The 14,211-nt window shown below is 56.0% G+C and overlaps 1 protein-coding gene across 12 annotated transcripts in view; it reads left to right on the forward strand.

Moving 5' to 3' along the window:
• The window catches only part of EBF3 (EBF transcription factor 3), a 114,296-nt gene that overhangs the window by 63,338 nt on the left and 36,747 nt on the right, over positions 1 to 14,211 (forward strand). For all 12 annotated transcript variants that reach the window (XM_040991733.1, XM_040991730.1, XM_040991725.1 and 9 more), the window contains one exon: positions 12,991 to 13,072. In XM_040991733.1, the coding sequence (XP_040847667.1) occupies positions 12,991 to 13,072 (82 nt within the window). The remainder of the gene's footprint in view (positions 1 to 12,990; positions 13,073 to 14,211) is intronic.

The following is a 14,211-nucleotide window of genomic DNA, read 5'->3' on the forward strand; positions in this document are numbered from 1 at the left end:
GGCTGCAGGTCAGCCGGGGAGGAAGGGATTCGAGATGGGGACAGACTCCGAATTTCCTGGTAATTGGGGAGAGCTTCGCTGGGCCCTTTCTGTCACTCAGCTGCTTGTGAACGACCTCGGTAATGAATTGGAATGCCTTTTACCAGGGCCTGGGAGACCACAGGCCACTGAAGTTTTATGCTTTCCAATTACACTAAAGGAGTCTCCACAGTGGGCCCCGGCCTGGAGCACTGCTGTGCTTGCCACACGTGGTGCCGCCTCCTGGGGTGGCAGACCACCGGGCCGCAGGTCCACAGGGAGCGCGTGGCCTGCCGGGCTCTGGTCCCTGCAGGTGTCAGCAGGTGTCTGCGCTGGGTAACTGCACGGAGTTTGTTTAGCTCTGGCTTGTGCTTGCATGTGCGCACACAGCGTGAACGTGGGAAGAGCAGGCCAGAGTCCCAGGCTCAGGACAAAGACAAAGACTATTTACTGGAAACAAATGAATGGGATCAGGTGAAAAATATCTGTCGCTGCTTGTTCAGATTTAAGGCCTACAAATTTGCACGTTATTCCAATTTCCTGCGTGCACGGGGAGGTGCGAACAGCTTATTCACAGGCAGATTAATGCAAAAGAACTGAGGGGCCGTAAATCTGCAAGCAGTGACTTGCGCCGTCATGTAGGTGCAATGATTATCAAACTGGAATCAGGGCTCCGAGTAGCAGCTTAACACGGAGAAAATTTGCTTGATGGGAGCGTATTAAAGGCATGCTATCATATATCCATAGACTGTGACTAAATTTTATAGTTCATGAAGCATATTAGTATCACACTGTATCCCGGTGCATTCAAAAGGTGATTTCCATTTAGATGCTCATTTTTCATGAAGATAAATATGACATGAATCATAATTTCCCTGAAGTAAATATTACAAATAATAAAATACTCAGGCAGACAAGTTGAGAAGTGACGGTAATGTTTTCCATTTGTATGGTAAGTGCCGAACCTTGTGGCCTATCAGGTAACAAATTGAATGTTTAATCTTTCTCCATGCAGATGGAGGACGGCCGAGCGGTGTGGGTCCCCGCACACGCCGAGTCCTCTGGTGGCTCGTGCGGCTCAGCTTGCTGCCCGGGGAGGCCGACAGAGGGTGGTGGGAGCTTTGTCGAAATAGATCATGAGCATGAAGTTGTAAAATTGCAATTTACATCAAAAAGACTTGGAGGGAATGGGCAAATCTTAGGCATGCTAAAGACATAGCAAACATTTAGAGAGGCCTTTGTAAGCAATTTAAATATTGTTAGGGGAAGTGGCTGCACATTTGTGGAGCGTCCCTGTGGGAAAGAAAGAAATGGAACCCACCAGACGGTACACGGTTGGCTCGAATCGGAGGGACCGTCCCTTAGACCCCGGTGCAGTCACCCCACCGCTGGAGGGCACCTGGCTTCCTCTGGCAGGGGGCGAGGAGGGGGTGTGAGTCCAGCGCACACCCTCGGAGGGCTGGCCTCAGACCCTGGAGCGGCCCTGGGGCCCTGACCCCGCCACACTTGCTTCCCTGGACCCTCAGCGCAGAGTACGGACCTTCTGCCTGGGGTGTGCTCGTTCAGGCTCCAGTGGAGGGGTGCATGTTTGACAAAGCCCGACGATATTTGTGTGGCAAAAGTGCTGTTGTGTGCCCGGCGTGGTAGCCTAGTAGTTAAACTCCTTGCCTTGCATGTGCCAGGATCCCATTATTGATGCCGGTTCATGTCCCGGCTGCTCCACTTCCCATCCAGCTCCCTGCTTGTGGCCTGGGAAAGCAGTCGAGACGGCCCAAAGCCTTGGGACCCTGCACCCGCGTGGGAGACCCAGAAGAAGCTCCTGACTTTAGATCAGCTCAGCTCGGGCTGTTGTGGCCACTTGGGGAGTGAACCAGTGGATGGAAGATCTGTCTGTCTCCTTTTCTTTGTAAATCTGACATTCCAATAAAAAATAAATCAACTTTTAAAAACGTGTGTGAGTGCGAAGCTGCAGCGTGTGCCCTACAAGACGACACTACTAGCTAGCTCTCTGTTGAAGCGTTTCCGACATGAAAACCTTCCCGTCACCTGAGTTTTCAGGCAGCTCCCTGATCGGCTGGCCATCTGAGCTGCAACTGTGGCCACGTCAGGGTCGGGGCAGGCGCGTGCCACTGCTCTGCCACCCGAGCAGTTAGTGTGGGAGTGAGGGGAGGGTCCACGGCAGAGGCGGCAGAGGCATGGGGCCAGGGCGGCCTCTTGGATGTGGCATCTGTGTGGGTAAAGAAGTTAGGCGAGCTGCCTGCCCCCCCCCCTTTCCTCACCTACTCTCACATTGCCCGTAGGTGACCAGTGGACGGAAGGCTTGCTGCGTCTTCCCCAGCGCCTGAGGAGGCACAGGTGCTGCCCAGCACACCTGGCTCACGCCGCCATCATGGAGCCCCAGGGCAGAGCCCCTGGCCAGGGACGCTGTGCTGGACGGGCCAGCCGCAGCGTGAGGATGGGACAGCTTCCAGGGCCCTGCGGGGATGGGCGCTGGGTCCTGACCCGCAGGCCACGCGCAGTGGGATCTGCTTCCCCAGGTGGAAGCCCTCTGGTGGGGACAGGTGGGACTGCACCCCATGCCCCCAGCTCGGGCATGAACCCCTTGCACCCCAAGCTCCTGATGGACGCTGCCCTGGTGTGAAAGCAGTCAAGAGGGGGAGCCCAGGGTGTCCAGGGAATCTCTCCTGTGGGCTCCAAGCAGAGTCACAGCATCAGGCAATTGCTGCTGTCCAGGGCCCAGCCTGTGATGGTCAGTGCAGGTGACCTGCGTCCTTTGTGAAGAAGCGGGCAGACAGGGTATCCAGGCAGGGTCTTCCCAAGGTTGTCCCTGAACGGAGCAAGCCTCCTCCTGGGTTGCAGACTGTGGTGGGGGGGTGGCCCTTCCTCCCTCTTCTGGGAGGCCCCTCCTCTGGCTGGTGCACAGCCTTCCATGCGCTCCAGTGTTCCCTCCACTCACAACAGGATTTTGAAAATTCTCTACCTTTTTTGTGGTAATTGCAGAATCATAAAATATTTTAATTTCAAGGTTAGCGATTTTCTCTTGCATACTTAATTTATAATTAGCTGGTTTATAAACCTGTTCTGCGAATATAATTTTACTGTTGCCAAATGTTCTTCATGAATAATTAAGGACAAATCCCTATTTATCAAATTATTAATATACCTAATAGCCTTGTTTTCATAAACAATGCATTGGCCCTGGATTTACAGGGGCCTTCTCAGAGGGATCCCGTGTTGGGTTCCCACCGGCGCCTGCACAGAGGGACACAGAGGGCCGCTTGTGCCGGCTGATGTCACGGGCCAGGCCTTCTTTCCCCCACAAAGGCACAGGTATCGGTGGCCCAGGGGACACAGTGGTCATTCAGTGCGGGGACCGGGCCCCCTTGGCCTCAGGAACAATGCTGCTGTTTGTCTCTGCAGCTCCCAGGGCTAGCAGATGAAACCAGCCCTTTGCGCCTTCAAAGGATTGCACAGCCTGCCCCACAGCGAAGTCCCACCCCGAAGCCGCCGCCCCACGGCTTTCACCTGGGAGCTCGGCTCTGGGGTCCCCGGGATGGGGGGCACCCTGGCATATGAAGTGTTGGCCCGGGGCGCGGGCCGCCTCCATGCGCCCTGCACCCTTGCCATGCCGTCTGAGGTCCCACTGCCCTCCTGTGTCCCAAGATGAGGTCTCGACTCATGCCCACCCGTGGTCTGCACTCTTGGCACTGACTCAGAAACAGTGCCAACCCAGCGTGAGCGGGCTGAGCGGCCGGGTGTCGGCGGGCGTGGTGCTGTGTTCCGTGGCGGAGTGGGCTTATGGGCTGAGCTGCGTGTGCGTGGTGTGTGTGGAGGTGGATTGTCGTGTGCCAGGCCTAGAAGCAGCAGCCTGGGGAGAGATGGGGCTGGCGTGTGGGAGCCCCCTGGCCATGTGTGTGGCTCCATGTATGAGATGGGGCTGGCGTGTGGGAGCCCCCTTGCCATGTGTGTGGCTCCATGTGTATGATTCATTCCAGAGCAGTTTTAGTCCTCATAAAATATTCATTTTGGTTGTGCAGGCCCTGTAATTGCCATCTCTCACCCTGAATTATTTATACCTTGCACAGACTGACAAAGCTTTGCCGTACGGCCCTCGATGAATCAGAACCATGGATCTTTGCTGCCAACAGCATTCTAGTCTCACAAAATATGGCACCGGCGTCATCCTGGCCTGCCTCATCCCTAAATCCAGCCTTTCTTGTGCTGACATTTTCTTTCCTCTCCCATTGTCTTAGCCAGGTGGAAAGGTTGCCTGTTCCCCCGGAGCGGCAGCCTTCCGCGCGGGTGTGCGGCCGAGCGCCGTGCTGAGAGAACTTAATGCGTCTTTATCTCTCTCACTTTCTTGCGCTCGGTAAGAAGACAGCACCCCGGCTCACTTTAGGGCCATATATTATACATTAGCGGGAAAATGATGCAAATAGTCCTGAAGACTCTTCAAACAGAGTGCAGATCAGGCCGCTTGTCACAGAAACAGAAAATAGAGCTGCGTGCAAAGTGGGGCCCTGTCCCCCACTCCCGGCGGCGGGCTGCTGCTGAGGGTCCCAGGGCGGCCGGCCTTGTATGGGCTGCTTTGTGGGCCAGGGAGCCGGGGAGCTCCTGCTTTCCAGAGCCTAAATGCCTCCATTCACCACCTGCGCTGCCCCAGTGGCGTCTCCTGGTGGTTCTGCTTTGCAGTATTCAAACTTCTGCTTCCCGGGGGGGGGGGGGGGGGGGTGGGAGGGCGCACACGGCCCCCTGCTTCTCCATCGCGCAGGCCCTCCCTCACGCTTCCCTGTGCCTCGCCCGACAGGATGGAGAGAATGGAGGGTGTGTGTGTGTGTACACGCGTGTGTGCTCACAAACAGCTGTAGGAAGTGTGCCGGCCTGGGAGGGCTGGCTGGCAAGATGATGGCCCAGCCCTCCCCAGCGCCCTCCTGGCCCCGCAGCGAGGCCCAGCGGGTCCCGGGCCGAGACATGAGGACCTGCAGAGATGCTCGGAGGAGATGGCGTACCCTGGAGGTGCAGGTGCGGGGAGACAGTCCCGCGTGGTGGCTCCCGTGGCTGCGCAGCGAGCAGGATTTAACACCTTGGTCCTTCCCTGAGCCACAGAAAGGGACTAATTTATGGCTCCTGGCTCACCAACAAAGGGAGGTGAAGGCAGAGGGCCCGGTGCCGGTGCGAGTAATGGATGACCTGTACACACATATCTTGTGTATGTTGACATGCAGCAGTAATGAAGTTAAGACTTTGCACACATGTGCCCCTCATTAAGCTGCATTACCTGCATTAAAACTAGTAATTGCCACTCGGAGCTGTGCCCCCATTAATCATTTATAATGTTTTAATAAGTTTTCAATCAGGACGGGAAAGGCCCAGGTCCGACGCCGATGTCCTTTCTGCATGCACGGGCTTGATTTAAAATGTGGTGTTCTGTATTAATAATTCAGTTGGTGAAGATGATGGCTCCCAATTAAGCAAGCACATGTGGATGATAGGGGCGTCGGGAAGGGGTGGAGGTGGACGCAGGGAGAGGCCGGCGCCGGGTCCTCCCCTCTTGGAGACCGGAAGAGAAGACCAAGCAAACCCGGAGCCCGTGGACGGCGCGTGTTCTGAGGGAGCCCCGCGGCAGCTGCAGGAAAGCCAGAGGCCGGGACGGCGCTCCCAGACGCGGCGCACCCAGAGGCGGGGAGAGGTTGGGAACCCCAAGTTGGGATAAGCACAGGCGCTTAATCTCCACCCAACCTGTGAATGTCTCCCCTGGAGCTGGCAACAAGTCACGGGGGTACCTCTGATGGGAGCCAAGTGGTGCTGGCATTTTTCTTAAATAAGGAGCTTTGTGATCAGAGCTGGCAAATAGAGCAGTGTCCAGAGGGAGTGAGGAGGCTGTTTTAATGAGCCCACAGCGAAAGACAAAATACAGACTGATTGACAGGGCGAGTGATCTGCTGGGGGAAGTAATGGCAGTGCCGCGTTGCCCATTAGAAATGGGGAAGCAGGTACAGGAGGAGGATGAAAGATAGGCATCCGCCCGGCGTGGAAGCAGCACCGCACGCGCCTGTGCTGTGCGGTTGACTCCTCGTAAACAGATAACCTTATAAAAACCATCATGAAATAGCAGCAGTGGTTACAGAAAATACTAAGCACAGGCTGACAGGCAGCAAGCGGGGCACTGGCGAAGCGCGCGGCTCCGGGACGCGCCTCATCTGCACGCGTCTACCTGGGTTTTACTTATCTGAACACATTAAAAAAAACCACCCAGCAAAGTTGCGCGTGAGTGCGAGGCGTCCCTCTGAGCAGGGTCTGTGGCGGAGGGGATACTGAACTGGCCGGCAAAGCCATTAAACCCCATCTCATCTCTTTGGCATCATTTTAATGAGAATCATCGCCTGAGAGGAAGATCGTGCTATCTGTAAGTGCCTCTTGACAGCCGCCGCTGAAATTGCGATGAAAAGAAAAACCATTATAGCAGAAATTTTGCGATAAGGTTCTTTGGAGGGACGGTGCTGGGGCCGCACGTGGCTCCAGACCGCGAAGGGTTAATTTTCTAAACCTAATAATGTTCGATAGTGAGGTATTTGTCAGGAGATAAAGAAGTGATAGAATCTGGGAAGTGGGTCCCTTGGCGATTGTAGTACAAATATTGTTAATGCGGTGTGGTTACCGCGGCAAGGGAAGTAAAACAGCTCAGTCCACTGGAGACGGTCTCCGCGGCTCCAGCGCCGGGCTCCCCCCCAAGGCCGGCGTCGAACCGGGAGTCAAGCCTTGGCCGGCTCCGAACCCTCACACGTCTGCATTGACCTGGGAGCCGTCGTCGTGTGTGAGCCGGGGGACTGCCTCCCGTGCCCACCAGGCCCGACTCGGCACATCTGGCCGCGGCCCTCCCCGCCCGCTCCCTCGTGACGCCATGCAGTGTCCGGGGGACCCGCCATGTGAAGTGTGCAAGAATTTAATAAGTCTGGTGTTAAAGCAATTTGTCACGGCATACTTGAAGAATAAATCAGAGCACTGGAGCAGGCTCTCCCCCCTCCGATGGCGTCGGGGAACACGGCCGGGACGGCTGGTGGCGGGGGTGAGAGCAAGGTGAGAGGCCGGACAGGCCTTCGCTTTGGAAATCCGATACGTATTGACCTGTGTGCTATCTGGGAGCTGGGATCTGATGTCGGCAGAGCGGCGTCCTGTACAGGAACTGCTCATTACGGCTTCTCCGAGGGAAGCACATTGTCTCCCAGGCGCCCAGACCCAATCGGCCAGAATGGCTCAGGAATCAATACCGCCTCCGCTGATGGCCAGGCGTGCGCGTTGCAGCTGCGCCCACCGCTTGCAGGGGCTTCCCAGTAATTAGCGGGGACCTGGAGGAAGCACTCCATGGCTTCCCTCTCATCCGTCAGCGAAAAGTGTCTTGGAGGCCCTACCTGTTAATCTGACTCTTAACTGTTTCCTGCCGACGACACTGGTCCCCCGCTCTCCTCCGGCATCCCTTGTCTCCAGGAAGCGCCCTCTCTGGGCTCAGGGACGTGGGAGTGAGTGAGGAGAGCCCCCCGGGGTGCTGGGGACCTCACTATCACCCCCACCTGATTCCATCTCCTCACTGCCGCAGGGGAGGCCGTGGCCCTCGGGGGTCCCCCATCACCCAGACACCCTGCTTGTGGCTGCCATCTTCTGAAATTGGTTCTGGCCTGGCTTTCGCAGAGCCATCTTCCTTGTCCAGGGTATTGTGTGTCAACTGGCAGTGGCAAGGGGCTTGCTCTGGCCTGGGCTCTCTGAGGCTGCCAGGAGCTGTGCCCACGCTGTCATTGCCTCGTGTGGCTGCTGTGGGCACGCTCACGGGCTGGGGCACAGCCTCCTTGGGGCCGCTGGTGTTTCTCCCTCTGGACTCGGGTTTCCCATGCCAGCTGTCGTCCAGGCCAGAGGAGAAGGTCGGGTCTTCTGGCGCGGGGACTGGCATCGGGAGGGTCTGCTTGGAGTGTCAGCGTGTGCTGTGGCCAGTGGCCAGTGCTGGGACAGCACTGTCACGGGGCCAGCGCCTCTTCCCTGCCCGGGGCCCCACCTCCCGGCTCCGCCAACCCCCTGAGCGCCCGCCAACCCTGACTGCGGAGCGGTTGGAAACTTTGCAGTTGCTGATATTATTATTCTATTTTTTAAAGCACCAGTCACATGGAGTGAGTGACCACTCTCCACCAGTGACGGTGCCACTTGCAGAACGCGAGTGGCACAAGCCCTGTTCGGGACGGCCCACCAGGGTGTGCCCGTGGAGCTGGCGCGGATGGGGAGTTCAGGTCACTTCTCTGACTAGAGGGCGAGGAACCATTAGGTGTGACGGGTGGCCTCGCTGAGGTGGCAGCAGCGGTGGCCGGGACGGTGGTGGCATGAGGCGGATTAATTACCCTGTACTTGCTGGTGGGAGGGTTCTGTCGGCGAGTTGGCCACGTGCAGCTTGCCGTGGTCTGGTGGAAAGTGGCTGCCGGAAGCCGAGACGGAAGGGTGTCAGAGAGCCGCGGCCCATCAGCTTTTCTCTGACAAACAGATTCATTCCTTACGTAATTGATAACGGCCTTGACCAATTATTTCGCACATTACAATACACACAGGCCCCCTTACAGGTTCGGCAGGGCTGTAATTAGCTATGCTAATATCCCCTTTATTGGCCTTAATACTGCTCACCACCTCTTGCCGTCCTGGAGCTCACGGGAGCCCACGGTCTGTCAGGACCGCTGATTATTGAGAAGGATAGCTTTAATCAAACATAATTGCAGTTAATTTTTCTCCACTGCTCGCTGTTGCCAGGGTCTAATACCACCGACTCCTTGATATTCCATTAAATTACAATTAAACAGCCTCCTTTGTCTCCGATTGTCCTGAACAACACCGCAAAGTTCGGCCGCTGTGGAAGGCAGAGCTGTGTGGTCCTAATTGCCCGCTGGCTCGCACAGGGCCAATTTACACAATACCCTTGTAGAATTCAAACAGTTCATAATGTAATGGATATTACACAGGAGCCTAACGCTACAATTAAAATGATTTTCATCAGATAGAGAAGCTCTGGTTAATCAGCTTCATAAAAGTAAATATAAATGAACTAATTCATAGCTTAAACACAAGCAAGTGAAGCCGACTTTAGAATTAGTGTCCGTGGCGGGGGCCCATCCCGGAGCAGGCCTCGGTGCAGGCGGCCCGCCCAGGTAGAGCGTCCACCTTGGCTGGCCTGGCGTGGGCAATGTCGGGTGTCTGTGGTACTGCCGTGACCTTGTCGGGGCCACAGCTCAGGTGACAGCAGGAGAATTGTCCTGTGGAAAGTGAGGGCCCCGGACTGTCCAAGTGAAGGTGTCGGGTGGCCCCTGGCTCCCCAGTCCCTGCTTCCCCCAATACCCCAAGGACCAGCTGTGCCCTGGCCACCCTCACGGGGACCCACAGAGCCCGCGGGAGCTCCTGGACCGTGTCCAGCGTTCCCATTTCCAGGGTCCAGCTTGGTCCCCAGAACTTTGCAGGACCCCGGGCAGCGGCTTGCGCAGTTACCTGGCCAGGGAGCCACGTCGGGTGGTAGCTTTGTAATCGCTGCTGTCTGCCCTCTGCCTGCGAGAAACAAGTAAATAAAGCCCATATTTCAAGCTTGATTTACTCCGGTGCCCACTGTGAAAGCTGATGACTGTTTAGGGAAATAAAGCTGGGGTCAGGGAATTAGTGTGTTTCCTGGTCACTCCGACGGCGGCCGACAGATGCCCGCAGACTTGCAGGGCGCACAGTTGGGTGTCAGGCACTGACGACAGCTTAGGCGCTTTATCGCCGCCCGCTTTGAGCCGCACAGCTGTGTTCAGCCGTAATACAGAGCTTACCGGTGCCAAAGCCAAAGATTTTCTAACACAGGGAAGATTTTTCCTCTCATAACAAGAGCATCAAATCCTTGGCGGAGTGGGAGTGTGCGGGAGGTGTGTGGAGTGGTCGCCAGGTATTTGCTCGGGAAAAGCCAGCCAGAGGGCCCAGAGCAAGGGCTGAGAATTGCCACTTGGCTCCCACTCGCTGTGAGCACGCCTCTCCTGAGCTGTCTGGTTGGAGGCAGGCGTGCGCTGCGTGTGTCAGACGTAGTCAGCCTGAGGCTGAAGACCCCTTCTCTGCCGTGGCCCCCTTCCTCTGACCCCCTCTTCTGCTGTGGCCCCTCCTTCTGACCCCCCTTTTCCTGCCATGGCCCCCTCCCTCTGCACCCCTTCTTCCTGCTGTGGCCCCTCCCTCTCTGTCCCCCTCCAATGCTGTGACTTCCTCTTGGTCGCAGCCACTGGGCGTGAGGTCAGCTGAGCGTTCCGTGGCACGTCGCGTGTTGACTGGCCTGAGCGCTCACGGAGGGTGCCGCTCTGCAGGCCTGTGCCTCATGAGACTTTTGCAAGGACTCCCACTGCATGCTGGGTACTCTGGGATCATCGCGGCCAGATGTGCAGTGTTGCCAGTGTGTGCGTGAGCGTGTGTGCATGCTTACACATGCATGAGTCTAAGTGCTGTGTGTTCCTGTGCATGTTGCATGCATACATGGTAGTGTGTTCATGCACATGTGTGCACGTGATGTGAGTCTCTGCATTGTGTACATGCCACAAGCATCTCTGTATGTGCAGAAGCATGTATACATATGGTGTGTGTTATGTGTATGGATTCACAGCTGGCTGTTAGATTCATGTGTCATGGAGGCACTACATGTCTTCTGTGTATGCCGACATGCTCCACATGCAATTTTACACGCTGCACACGTTAATGTATGTCACACATGTTGCAAGTATTGAATTGGAGGATGTGTAATGTGTAAATGTGTGTTGTGTGAGTGTGTAGGCTTGTGTGTGCTGAGTGTGTGTAGGCATGTGTGTTGTGTGAGTGTGTAGGCTTGTGTGTGCTGAAGTGTGTGCCGTGTGTGTTGTGTGAGTGTGTGTAGGCTTGTGTGAGCTGAAGTGTGTGCCATGTGTGTTGTGTGAGTGTGTGTAGGCATGTGTGTGCTGAATGGTGTGTGTCATGTGTGTTGTGTGAGTGTGTAGGCATGTGTGTGCTGAATGGTGTGTGTCATGTGTGTTGTGTGAGTGTGTAGGCATGTGTGTGCTGAATGGTGTATGTCATGTGTGTTGTGTGAGTGTGTAGGCATGTGTGTGCTGAAGTGTGTGCCGTGTGTGTTGTGTGAGTGTGTAGGCATGTGTGTTGTGTGAGTGTGTAGGCATGTGTGTGCCGTGCGTGTTGTGTGAGTGTGTAGGCATGTGTGTTCCGTGTGTGTTGTGTGAGTGTGTAGGCATGTGTGTGCTGAGGCATTGCTACATGTCTTGGGTCGTTCATGTCCTGCTGCTGCTCCGGGGCGGACGCACACTGATACTCAGGACTGAAGCATCGTGGAAGCCACAGGGAGCTCTCTGCGCCCTTTCTGCTCTTGGGGAGGCAGATGGGCGACCGGTGGGGGTATCGGAGACCCCCAGCCCAGGAACACCCACGAAGGCTTGTGCACGCGCTGGCAGACGAGGGCTTGCGGGCGCTGATGCGGGGCGTAATTGCGCTGTGAGCTGCCCCTGGTGCGAGGACCTAATTGCCTGACAGGACGATAACTTTGTGGCACTCCCCTTGTTAGGCCCTTCCTGATGCAGTTCAAACGCGGGGTGGCCGCAGGTGTGCCTCATTTACCTCTCTGCGGAACGTGTGGGCTTTAATTGCACGGTGGCTGTTAGGAGAAATTGGTGGGTGGAATAGCAAGTGCCTTAGTGGGGCTGGTGGCAGATGGTGTGAGCAGGCACGGGGAGCTAAGTGTGGAGGTGTGGAGAGCCGAGAGGAGCTGTCAGTTCTGGCCTGAAACGGTGAGGAAGGAAATATGATTAAGCGGCTCTGCTCTCTCTCCTTCCCCATCAACTGGGTTTTCCTGTGCCGGGTCAGACGTCACCAGGATAGCTGAGTATGCCGAAGGCTTTGCTAGCTCTGGCAGCTGCCAGCCAGGAGCCTTGGCCATGAGGCTGAGATCAGGGAAACCACGTGTCGTCTCCTAGGGGACCAAGCACGACAGGCGATACTCAGGGAGAAGATAGAGTGGATCCTGTGGTCCCTGGCTGCATGGTCTCGTGGACACCTCCGTGTGGCTCTGTCCGTTTGAACACATCACCTCCCACTCGTGGCACACGTGGCCCTCGAGAGTGGAGGTTGAGCAGGACCCAGACCTCCTGGTGTTTATTGGTGGGTCATGTCCTGAGCTTGTCACTGAGCCAGCACGTGGACAGGCCGGCATGGGGCTCCGTAGTGTCTCTGCACCCCGGGGACTCCATGGAGCACCAGGGTGGGGCGCGGCAGGAGCCAGGCTTGGCCCCCGCAGTTGCTCTCATTTCTGTGACCCCAGCAGGGTGGTCGTTGATGAACACACTGGTTTGTTGGTTAGTCGCTTAAATGCATAGCCCATAAAGCCCCAGAGTCTTTCTCAAGACTTGAACCTGGTATCTCTAAAATCTAATTGCAGAGTGTTTGCTTAGAGTCAGGACTGCCAGAGAAAATACAGCTCAAGTGCCAGTCTCAGAGAAGCAACATTTTTTTTTTTCTTTTTAGTGTAGGTATGCTTTGGGACACACCTCTATTTAAAAAAAAGATTTCTTGCTTATCCAGACCGCCCCCTTCACTGTGTTTTTATGGGCTGAAGTTGGCAGTTGAGCTGGGTGGACCGTTCCCCAGTGGCTGCTGGTGGGTCATGACGAGGTCCAGGCAAGCAATGGCCAATCTGCTAGTCATGATTGTGACTGCGGAGTGGAAACCACAGGGTTGGGACCAATGTGAGCTCCTGGCCTGGCTGTGGAGAGACTTGTCGCTGGCCACGGGGCAGGGGACACGGCCTGCCCCCCAGCCCGGGGCTCCTGTCAGCATCACCCCCTCCGGGACTGCCGGAGCTGTGGACCACCACGCCCTGTGCAGAAGAGTGTGTGAACAGCTTTGTGTCTCGTGTCTGCTAACCCTAATGCATGTCCATTCTCTTTTGTATTTTTATAGATTCTTTCTAAAGTTTTTCCTCAAGTGCAATCAGAACTGTTTGAAGAATGCAGGCAACCCTCGGGATATGCGGAGATTCCAGGTATACTGCTCGTGAAAGACGCCAGCACCCAGTCCCGGCTTTCCGCGTGCCCTTCGAGGTCTGTGGTTGTAGGGCTGTGCTCCAAGTAACCCCAGGTTCTCCGAGGGACTGAGGAGCACGCCGGGGCGGGTTCATCTGACAACAGATGTAACCTAAGCGTTTGCTTTTGAAAATGCTCTGGGGTCTTTGGTGTGCCAGATTCCTGGAGTCCAGCCACAGCCATGACCACGGCCACAGCCATGACCACGGCCACCTGAACTTGGCTCTGAAAATAAGGTCAAGCTGGAGATGGCCAGCTGATCCACTTGCAGTTCTGGGAATACCCTGGGGCACCATGGGTGCCCCTCCCCCGGTTCTCGGGGCCTTCCCGTGCATTGACACAAGCTTGTACAAACTCGAGAACGTCACCTGGCCTTAGCTTCCTTCCATGTTCCCAGCATGTTCTCACCTTCCTGGATCCCATGTATGGTTATCGGCTGTTCCTGGAGCTAAGCTGACTGCCTCAGAGGACTTCGTCCCAGGGGGAGGGGGCCAGGGCCATCCTTTGCTTTATTTTTATTGGAAAGGCAGAACTCCAGAGAGAGAGAGAGTCAAACTGCTGAGTTACTCCCCAAATGGGTGCAACAGCCAGAATTGGGCTGGTCTGATCCAGGAACCAGGCACTTCCTCTGGGTCTCCCATGCGGGTGCAGGGACCCAAGGCCTGGGTCAGCATCCTGCATTATCCCAGGCCTTCACCAGGAAACCCGATTGGAGGTAGAATAGCTGAGACTCAAACCAACATCCATGTGGGGTGCTGGTGCTGCAGGAGGAGCCAGCGCCCAGAGAATCCACAATTCCGTGCTTTGAATGGGAATGGTTGGAAGCTATGGGGCAGGACAGGTGTTCTGGACATGGCAGTGGAAGTGTGAAAACACACGTCTGCACCCAAGCTTCGTACTCCAGTCCCTCCCACACGGTGCACTGGTAGCTGCCCTCCACACCCACCCGCTTGTGCTGTCATTCATGTCTGGGTGATTTACCCACCTGTGTGGCTGGTGCCACGTGGTATTGTTGGCAAGCACTAGAGACAGCTCTTTTTTTTTTCTTTTCAAAGATTTTTGCTGTGAGTGGCTGGACTGCACGGAGGGAACATGGGCT

Source organism: Ochotona curzoniae, unplaced genomic scaffold (genome assembly GCF_017591425.1).
Source record: "Ochotona curzoniae isolate NIBS_2020 unplaced genomic scaffold, NIBS_Ocur_1.0 contig_66, whole genome shotgun sequence".
Taxonomy (NCBI): domain Eukaryota; kingdom Metazoa; phylum Chordata; class Mammalia; order Lagomorpha; family Ochotonidae; genus Ochotona; species Ochotona curzoniae.